Source organism: Schistocerca nitens, chromosome 8 (genome assembly GCF_023898315.1).
Source record: "Schistocerca nitens isolate TAMUIC-IGC-003100 chromosome 8, iqSchNite1.1, whole genome shotgun sequence".
Lineage (NCBI taxonomy): Eukaryota > Metazoa > Arthropoda > Insecta > Orthoptera > Acrididae > Schistocerca > Schistocerca nitens.
The window spans coordinates 594,379,345-594,390,221 of NC_064621.1; the positions used below are offsets into that span (position 1 = coordinate 594,379,345).

General features: G+C 40.4%; 1 protein-coding gene across 1 annotated transcript in view; it reads right to left on the reverse strand.

Moving 5' to 3' along the window:
• Positions 1 to 10,542, reverse strand: part of LOC126199688 (odorant receptor coreceptor-like) — a 95,746-nt gene extending 85,204 nt beyond the window's left edge. The window contains exons 1-2 of the mRNA XM_049936614.1: positions 10,423 to 10,542; positions 1,236 to 1,774 (exon numbers count right to left, since the gene is read on the reverse strand). Of these exons, the coding sequence (XP_049792571.1) occupies positions 1,236 to 1,774; positions 10,423 to 10,542 (659 nt within the window). The remainder of the gene's footprint in view (positions 1 to 1,235; positions 1,775 to 10,422) is intronic.
• Between the last annotated feature and the right edge of the window lie 335 nt (positions 10,543 to 10,877).

Here is a 10,877-nt window from a genome sequence, read left to right on the forward strand (position 1 = left end):
ATTTTAGTTTTTGTTTCTGTGTCCCTGAGCTCAATGGTCACTGTCCCAGTGATGTTTCACCCTTATGATGTGTAATGGGGTGCAAAACAGTGATACATCAGCATATTACTGTAACACCTTAAGTAATATCCACTAATCTTGGCACAGTTGTCACTTGATATCTGAAAAAAATGCTCTGGTTACTAAGATATTCCTAGTACCCCTTTTACTGAGGATGGGAGTGAAAAGGTATGACATAAAAGCATGACTCATCAATACCTGGAGCAAATTCAACCAATTTGGTACATATATGACTCATGATATTTTGCATACTTCTTAGCATTGCAGGATTACAAGTTTCCTCAGGATTCTTATGAAACTGCTGGGAAAAATTTGCTATGCATGCAGATGAAATCCATGTACAAATATGAGTGGAGTATTTTAATTACATGTGAAATGTCTGTGGTGTGTGCATACACTGGTAAAACCAAGGACATGAAGCTAGTATATTATAAAAATATGTATGTATGAATGTACCACATCACATGCTAAACCATGTCAGGCTTAGCCATACTTCATACACATGTCATTTACTAACTGGAAAGAAAATCACTGTGTAATTATAAGTAAGAATCACCAACTTTCGTTGGGGGTGGGGTGAAAATGTGGTGACATAGAAGCATAACTCAGAAATATCTGGAACAGTTTCAACCAAATTTACAAGACTCATTATGTGTATAAAAGTACTGTGAGAGTAAGAGGCCCGTACTGTCGCTAGGGATGAGAAGGGGTTGACATGCAAAATTATGCTAAAATGATTTTCATATTTCTTTTTTATATTTAGTTGACTTGGAATACTTCAATTGTAGGAAGTGCAGTTTGCGTTTTATTTGTGTTGTTTGGTGTGTCAACCAGGTTGCATAAGCACTGGGACAAGCCAATAATTTTGTCTGTGTGTTTAAAGACCGAAGATCATGCTGAATATGATAGATAATTTTAACATCTTACCTCGAGTCCTGTGTACAAAACAGCAGAGATTCAAACATATAAATGCTCAATATTTGTGACATATGCATATTCAGGTGAAGCCCATGGATAGAAATCTGGTATATAAACATTTATGGGCTGAAAAAACTCTGTAAGTGCATTTAGTGAAGGATTTCAATGATAAAACTAGTGAGAAAGATCAGGAGAATGCACAGCAACTATTTTCTTTGACTGATAACTGCGAACAATGACAATAAATCAATACTTACTTGATAACTGTTTGATGATACTGTATGTTTTTTAGTAGTTGCTGGTACATTCGCTGCTTTATTTCTCCCTGTGAATTGGCGTAGTAGGAATTACAAGTATCAGATGGGCTATCTTCAGTCCCTTCAACAGGGATCAGATTTTCATATATTTGTTTACTGTATTTGATTCCTCTTCTGTGAGTGAAAGGCAACATGTTTTCTGTAATTTCATTTGTAGAAACCACTGGAACTTTATTAACAAATGAGTTCTTCTGCAGGGTTGATAATGTGCTATTCAAGATGTGGAGCTCTGCTGTAATCATTAGCATTAGGTTCATAAATATGCAGTCTATACAAATAGATGTTTCTGCAACAAATGCCAGCCATAACACTTGAACAGCATATGTGAACTCATAAGAAGGTGAACTGTGCACTTTGAAAGGCAACCAAATGGGCAGTGGGGCATATTCTTTGGCTGTCAGTTCCTCTCCAGTGGTAGAGATTCCATGATTCAGAAGTGGTAGAAAGACCACGCCCATCCATGCCATCGTAACCATCACCTGCTGAAATTAAACACTTTGTATGCAGTTCCAAAGTACATCAGCAACAAAATCATGAGTATCTCCCGTTGCCAGCTCCACAGATATGAGTGAAAGGAAAAAGATTTTCGGCCTGGCAGCAAGTCTGTTTTTAAGGAAAGAGTGCATTTATTTTTTTATTTATTTAGTTATTTTTAATTGATTTATTTAACTTGGTAAGATTGGGGCCAACAGTCCCTCTCATAAACTAACTAGCCCCACATATTTTATATTATGTTCATTATGACACAAAAGATATAAGAAGTTTTATATTTAATATAGGATACACCACTTAGGAATTAGCAGCATTCATTATAAAGTTGTGCAACAAGTAGTAATATATTGTAAATAGCACTCATTATTTACAGACGTAAAAAAATATTTTCTTTCAAAAATACCTTTGTAATTGAGTAAATATTAAGCTATTAATAGCATATAAATGGCAGCGATACAATAAAACTGAAGATTCAGCAGTTGTTTTCAAAGTACAGCAGCAGCTTTCTCACTAATGAACTTGATTAAATTTAGATGGTATAAACTTGAATCCCCCACGAAAGATGGACCTTACCGAGGTGGTGTTGCTTGCATACTTCAGTGATACAGATATCTCTTCTGAGGTTGCACTCACTGTAGAGGGTTATATGTGGAGGGGTTAGACTTATCAGTGGCTCCTGAAGGGGAGCAGCAACCTTTTCAGTAGTTGCATGGGCAGTAGTCTGAATGATCGACTGATATGGCCATGTAACATTAGTCAACTTGACCTCACTATGGTGGTCCATAAATGGGTGAAAGCAAGAATAAAGGACAGCTGTTATTTTTCTAAGAGCATGCAGTTCTGTTGGTATGCTTAAATGATGCTGGCTTCCTCTTGGTAAAATATTCCGGACATAAAATAGTTTGCCATTCAGATATTCAAGTGGGAACTACTTAGGAGAATGTCATCTCCAGGAAAAACAAAAGTGGCGATCTTTGAGTTGTAGTGTGGAATGTTACAGCCCTTAATCTGGTAGATAGGCTAGAGAATTTAAAGTGGGAAATGGATAGTTTAAAGTCAGATATAATGGGTATTAGTGAAGTGTGGTAGCAGAAAGAACAGGACTTTTGACCAGTTGAGTGCAGGGCTAAAAACACAAAATCAAACAGGAGTAATGAAGGAGTAGGTCAGTTAATGAACAAGAAAATAGGAATGTGGGTAAGCTACCATGAACAGCATAGTGAATGCATTACTGTACCAAAGACAGACACGAAGCCAGCACCCACCAAAGTAGTTCAAGTTTATACACCAACTAGCTCTGAATTTAAATAATGTGTGATGAGGTAAATGATAGTTAAGGGAGATGAAAACTTATTTGTTATAGGGGACTGGAATTTGACAGAAAGCAAAATAAGAGAAGGGAAAATAGCAGGAGAAAATTGGCTAGGGGAAAGGAATGAAATAGGAAGCCACATGGTGGAAATTTGCAGAGAAAGTACGAGGGTGGTTTGAAAAGTTCTGAGAAGAGAATGGCAAAGGAGTACTTACATCACTGAAACTTTTTTTATTTTTCAATGTAGTCTCCTTGTAGATTAATGTCCTTGGTCCAATGATGTTCCAATCCCTTGATCCCATCTCAGAAATGAGCTTCTTCCACGCCTGCAACATAGTTGTCAACTCCGGCTATCAATTCTTTGTTTGAAGTGAATCTTCATCCACCAGGGAAAATTTTCAGTTTTTGGAAGAGATGGAAGTCTGATGGTGCCATATCAGGTGAATAACGTGGGCATGGCAACAATTCATACCTTAGTTTGTGTAATTTGGCCACGGCAACATCACGTGTGCGGGCGCGCATTGTCTTCATGGAAGATGACTTTCTTTGTTGCTAAACCTGGCCTTTTTTCATGTATCTTTAGTTGCAATTTGTCCAGAAGGTTAGCATAATATTCTATAGTAACTGTTTGCCCAGTGGGGAGATAATCTACAAACAGAATCCCCTTCACATCCCAGAACACAGAAGCCATGACCTTTCCTGCTGAAGGAATTGTCTTTGCTTTCTTTGGTGATGGAGAATCAGCATGTTTCCACTGCTTTGACTGTTGTTCAGTCTCTGGGAGATATTAGTACACCCAAGTTTCATCTGTGGTCACAAACTGGCGCCAAAAATCTTACTCATTTCTCCTAAAATGGGCCAAACATTGTTCCCATATGTCCATTCTCATGTGTTTTTGATCCAGCATCAAGAATCAGGGCACCCGTCTGGCAGATAATTTTTTTCATTTCTAATTCTTCAGTTAAAATGTGATATACCATTTCAGATGACATCTGGCAAGCGTGAGCAATTTCAAATACTTTCAATCGGCGATCCTCCGTTACCTTTTTGTGCACTTTTGCAATGATTTCTGGGGGAGTGAGACATCTTGGCCAACAACAGCACAGATCATCATCTAAGCTCTCCTGACAAAATTTAAATTCATTTTTCCACTTGGCAACAGCTGAATATGAAGGAACAGAGTCCCCCAGTGTATTCTGGAAATCGGCATGTTTGTCCTTTGCTTTCATACCTTTCTTTACGAAATACTTAATCACTGCTTGAATCTCAATTTTTTTCCATCTTTGAACATCACTAGGGGGGAACAACAGAGCCATGTCACTGCCACAGCTCTGTTCCAAGAGCACTGCCATAGCATGTGTTTACAGGCAACAGTCCAATGAATATCACGTGAACAACTCATTGCGCTAGTGCTCACCTCTTGTGGTGATTCTGAGAACTTTTCAAACCACCCTTGTAATTTAATTGTCACTGGTAGCTGGTTTAAATATCATGAAAGAAAATTGTATATATGGAAAAGACTACAGACAAGAAGGTTTCAAATAGATTACATTATGGTGAGACAGAGATTTTGAAACCAGATTCTAAACTGCAAAATGTTTCCAGGGGCAGATGTGGATTCTGACTACAGTTTATTGGTTATGAACTGCAGTTAAGGAGATGGGACCTAGATGAGTTGAGAGAACCAGAGGTGGCCAAGAATTTCAAAGGAAGCATAAGAAAACAGAGGTAAGTAACACAGCAGAAGACAGATGGGGAGTCTTGAAAGATAGAATAGTGAAGGCAGTAGAGGATCAAACAGGAAAAGGATAAAGCAAAGCAGAAATCCTTGGATAACACATGTGACATTGAATCTAACAGATGAAAAGAGATTAAAAAAAGCAGGAAATGGAGAAGACACAGAGAATTCTGACATCTAGAAAATGAGATTGCCACGAAGTGCACAATGACAAAGCAGGAACTGCTAGACAAGAAATATAGGGATGCAGAAGCATACATCATTGGGGGAAATATAATGTAATTGGATGCATAAAAAAACTATTCACCAAGTGGCAGCAGGAGAATACACATACGAAAGGTATTACATATGCAAGCTTTCAGAGCCAGTGGCTCCTTCTTCTGGCAGAAGGGTTGAATGGAAAAGAAGAAGGGTTAAGGAAAAGGACTGGTAAGGTTTAGAAAAAAGGTAGAGTTTGGGAAAGTCATCCAGAATCCTGGGTCATGGGAGACTTACCAGACAGGATTAGAAGGAAGACTGATAGTTGGGAACTGCTACAGATGAAATTTGAAAACCTGAGAGCTTAAAGGTGGAAAATAGGGTAATATGCAAGATAGAGATTACTGCTAAAACACTGTGCATGAGTTGTTGTTGTTGTTGTGGTCTTCACTCCTGAGACTGGTTTGGTGCAGCTCTCCATGCTACTCTATCCTGTGCAAGCCTCTTCATCTCCCAGTACCTACCGCAACCTACATCCTTCTGAATCTGCTTAGTGTATTCATCTCTTGGTCTCCCTCTACGATTTTTACCCTCCACGCTGCCCTCCAATACTAAATTGGTGATCCCTTGATGCCTCAGAACATGTCCTACCAACCGATCCCTTCTTCTGGTCAAGTTGTGCCACAAACTTCTCTTCTCCCCAATCCTATTCAATACCTCCACATTAGTTACGTGATCTACCCACCTTATCTTCACCATTCTTCTGTAGCACCACATTTCAAAAGCTTCTATTCTCTTCTTGTCCAAACTATTTATCGTCCATGTTTCACTTCCATACATGGCTACACTCCATACAAATACTTTCAGAAATGACTTTCTGACACTTAAATCTATACTCAATGTTAACAAATTTCTCTTCTTCAGAAACACTTTCCTTGCCATTGCCAGTCTACATTTTATATCCTCTCTACTTCGACCATCATCAGTTATTTTGCTCCCCAAATAGCAAAACTCCTTTACTACGTTAAGTGTCTCATTTCCAAATCTAATTCCCTCAGCATCACCCGACTTAATTCGACTACATTCCATTATCCTCATTTTGCTTTTGTTGATGTTCATCTTATACCCTCCTTTCAAGACACTGTCCATTCCCTTCAGCTGGTCTTCCAAGTCCTTTGCTGTCTCTGACAGAATTACAATGTCATCGGCGAACCTCAAAGTTTTTATTTCTTCTCCATGGATTTTAATACCTACGCCAAATTTTTCTTTTGTTTCCTTCACTGCTTGCTCAATATACAGATTGAATAACATTGGGGATAGGCTACAGCCCTGTCTCACTCCCTTCCCAACCACTGCTTCCCTTTCATGCCCCTCGATTCTTATAACTGCCACCTGGTTTCTGTACAAATTGTAAATAGCCTTTCGCTCCCTGTATTTTACCCCTGCCACCTTCAGAATTTGAAAGAGAGTATTCCAGTCAACATTGTCAAAAGCTTTCTCTAAGTCTACAAATGCTAGAAACGTAGGATTGCCTTTCCTTAATCTAGCTTCTAAGATGAGTCATAGGGTCAGTATTGCCTCACGTGTTCCAACATTTTTATGGAATCCAAACTGATATTCCCCGAGGTTGGCTTCTACCAGTTTTTCCATTCTTCTGTAAAGAATTCGCGTTAGTATTTTGCAGCTGTGACTTATTAAACTGATAGTTCGATAATTTTCACATCTGTCAACACCTGCTTTCTTTGGGATTGGAATTATTATATTCTTCTTGAAGTCTGAGGATATTTCGCCTGTTTCATACATCTTGCTCACCAGATGGTAGAGTTTTGTCAGGACTGGCTCTCCCAAGGCCCTCAGTAGTTCCAATGGAATGTTGTCTACTCCGGGGGCCTTGTTTCGACTTAGGTCTTTCAGTGCTCTGTCAAACTCTTCACGCAGTATCGTGTCTCCCATTTCATCTTCATCTACATCCTCTTCCATTTCCACAATATTGTCCTCAAGTACATCGCCCTTGTATAGACCCTCTATATACTCCTTCCACCTTTCTGCTTTCCCTTCTTTGCTTAGAACTGGGTTTCCAACTGAGCTCTTGATGTTCATGCAAGTGGTTCTCTTATCTCCAAAGGTCTCTTTAATTTTCCTGTAGGCAATATCTATCTTACACCTAGTGAGATAAGCCTCTACATCCTTACATTTGTCCTCTAGCCATCCCTGTTTAGCCATTTTGCACTTCCTGTCGATCTCATTTTTGAGACGTTTGTATTCCTTTTTGCCTGCTTCATTTACTGCATTTTTATATTTTCCCCTTTCATCAATTAAATTCAATATATCTTCTGTTACGCAAGGATTTCTACTAGCCCTTGTCTTTTTACCTACTTGATCCCCTGCTGCCTACACTACTTCATCCCTCAAAGCTATCCATTCTTCTTCTACTGTATTTCTTTCCCCCATTTCTGTCAATTGTTCCCTTATGCTCTCCCTGAAACTCTGTACAAGCTCTGGTTCTTTCAGTTTACCCAGGTCCCATCTCCTTAAATTCCCACCTTTTTGCAGTTTCTTCAGTTTTAATCTACGGGTCATAACCAATAGATTGTGGTCAGAGTCCACATCTGCCCATGGAAATGCCTTTCACTTTAAAACCTGGTTCCTAAATATCTGTCTTACCATTATATAATCTATCTGAAACCTGTCAGTATCTCCAGGCTTCTTCCATGTATACAGCCATCTTTTATGATTCTTGAACCAAGTGTTAGCTATGATTAAGTTGTGCTCTGTGCAAAATTCTACCAGGTGGCTTCCTCTTTCATTTCTTAGCCCCAATCCATATTCACCTACTACGTTTCCTTCTCTCCCTTTTCCTACTACTGAATTCCAGTCACCCATGACTATTAAATTTTCGTCACCCTTCACTATTTGCAGAGCTAGTTGGCATATAAACTTGTACTACTGTAGTAGGCATGGACTTCGTATCTGTCTTGGCCACAATAATGCGTTCGCTATGCTGTTTGTAGTAGCTTACCCGCATTCCTATTTTCCTATTGATTATTAAAGCTACTCCTGCATTATCCCTATTTGATTTTGTGTTTATAACCCTGTAGTCACCTGACCAGAAGTCTTGTTCCTCCTGCCACCAAACTTCACTAATTCCCACTATATCTAACTTTAACCTATCCATTTTCCTTTTTAAATTTTCTAACCTACCTGCCTGATTAAGGGATCTGACATTCCACGCTCTGATCCGTAGAACGCCAGTTTTCTTTCTCCTGATAACGACGTCCTCTTGATTAGTCCCCGCCCGGAGATCCGAATGGGGGACTATTTTACCTCCGGAATATTTTACCCAAGAGGACGCCATCATCATTTAATCATACAGTAAAGCTGCATGGCCTCGGGAAAAATTACGGCTGTAGTTTCCCCTTGCTTTCAGCCATTCGCAGTACCAGCACAGCAAGGCCGTTTTGGTTAATATTACAAGGCAGATCAGTCAATCATCCAGACTGTTGCCCCTGCAACTACTGAACAGGCTGCTGCCCCTCTTCAGGAACCACATGTTTGTCTGGCCTCTCAACAGATACCCCTCTGTTGTGGTTGCACCTACGGTATGGCTATCTGTATCGCTGAGGCAAGCAAGCCTCCCCACCAACGGCAAGGTCCATGGTTCATGGGGGGGGAGGGGGGGGGTCGCGTGAGTTAATAAAAGCAAAAAGCTACATGCATTGTATGTGATAGGGGTGGGAGGGGGATAGCGAAAACATGCTTTTGCGCTATCAAAACTAAGGTCCCACATACTGTTATCCTTTGGAGTTTCTCCCAAAGGCTGAACACTGGAAGTCCCTGTTTCTGGATGTAGTCCTAGTCTACATCAGCCTCTTTCACAGATTCAAATACAGCAATCTCTTTCACTTACCCTATATGCCTCATCTGCCACATTCCAGTCCACCAGACTTCTCTCTTACAAAATCCTGCAATTATCTGCCTCTTATGTTTCCTTGAATGGTGTCATCTGCCAAGCCAACTTCAAACAGCAACAACATGCCAGACTTGACCTCAAAAAAATGATCCCACCATCTCCTAAGCTATCTCAATAGTGGTGTTTCCCTTCCTGTCCCTCTGCAGCTCCCTAAAAATCTACACATCAGCCACCACTCCTTTTCTATACACTGAGCTTGGCCAAACTCCTTAACATCCCCCAGCCATCAGCACTGCCTCCCAGATCAATAATAGCTTATAATCACAAGAAAGAGTCACAACAGCACGGTATTCCCTGCTTCTCATCTAAAGCACTCTCCCTTTCTGAATTATCTGTATTATCCAAGAGTCTCACTTTCAGCTCTAAACCTACATTTAATAATGCTGCTTTGGTGAAGGACCTACTTTCCTTCACACATAATGTCAACTGGAAATATCACTTTGCAACCCAATCCCGGAACCTTTCCCACAGCAAACCTGACATTCATCCCTGTCTTGAACAGTTCCGACCTTGATCCACTACTGCTACCTCAAAACCATCATTTACAAGCCTTCTAAGAATTCTTCACATCCAGCATTGCTTCACAACCATCCCTCAGATCCCTACAACATGACCCAAACCCATCATATGCAGAGCTCCATGCTATTCATTCCCTAAAAGCTGATGGCTCCTTTCAGCAGACAAAGGATCTACCTCTGTGGTACTTGACTGACAGGAATATGTTAGTGGAGGTCTACACCAGCTGTCTGACACCTCTACATACAGCATCTGTCTTCAAGATGCCGTCCCTGTGATTCACACTGACCTGAAATCCCTTCTTAAAATCCCAGGCTCCTCACAAGTACTAATACCTCAATCCATAAAACTTCTTAGCCCACACAAACCATGCACCACCATCTTTTACCTTCTTCCTACGATCTACAAACCCGAACATCCTGGCCATCCCATAGATGCTGGATTCAAAGCACCCACCAAACGTAGTTGATCGACACCTGCAATGCACAGTACACAGACTGTTGACAGAATCATTAATAAATACAGTAGAACGTGAGTATCTGGCTAAACAGATGTTAATATTGAATCATTAATAAACACTTTGAGAGTGTGTCTGGCTAAACAGGTGTTAATAATTCTTTTCATGGTTCCATACATTCTTGGCCACAATCGCAAAAATTATACAAACCAGGTGGCACCAGTGAATGATGTATATTTTTCCTGGTGGGCTTACAAATCATTTTCATGCCCTGCTTTGCCATAAAGTTGATCAGTCCACATGTGCTACATGTGACCATCAGCAGTTGGTGAGAACTGATGCTGAAGGGCTGCTTCTGGTGGCTTGGAGATTTAGCATGTTGCGACACATAAGCCTCGAGCGAATGCAAAACCTGAATTGTGTGTGCTGTACCTGATGACTGACCTGTATGCCAAAATAGATGGTGCACCCAAGCCTCTGGTAGGAGTGCCGTGTGGTACTGCCATTGTCTCCACCATAATGGCAGTTCTTGCAGCTCAGCAGCAGCTGCACCGCTTCTTGCATGGCTGCTCGCTGGTGAACGAAGCATGCCACCTGCTTTGCCAGGGCAGAACAGATGCTGCAGATGACACTGCACTATACTACACTACAGCGAATGCAGATCCATTCCAAATTCTGACTTACCCAAAATACAATAATTAATTCAATTTTATTTTAGCCACATCTTTTTTAACACATTCCATGCTATCATTGATCAGTTAATATCTAAAGTCTGAAAAATCATGAAAGTACACCACATTTTGAAATGTCTAACTCCCTAGTCTGTTCGTATCCAGCAACCAATGTCTCGTGAAATGGTACTTGAACACAGTGTACCACAGGGCTCTGAACTTGGTCCT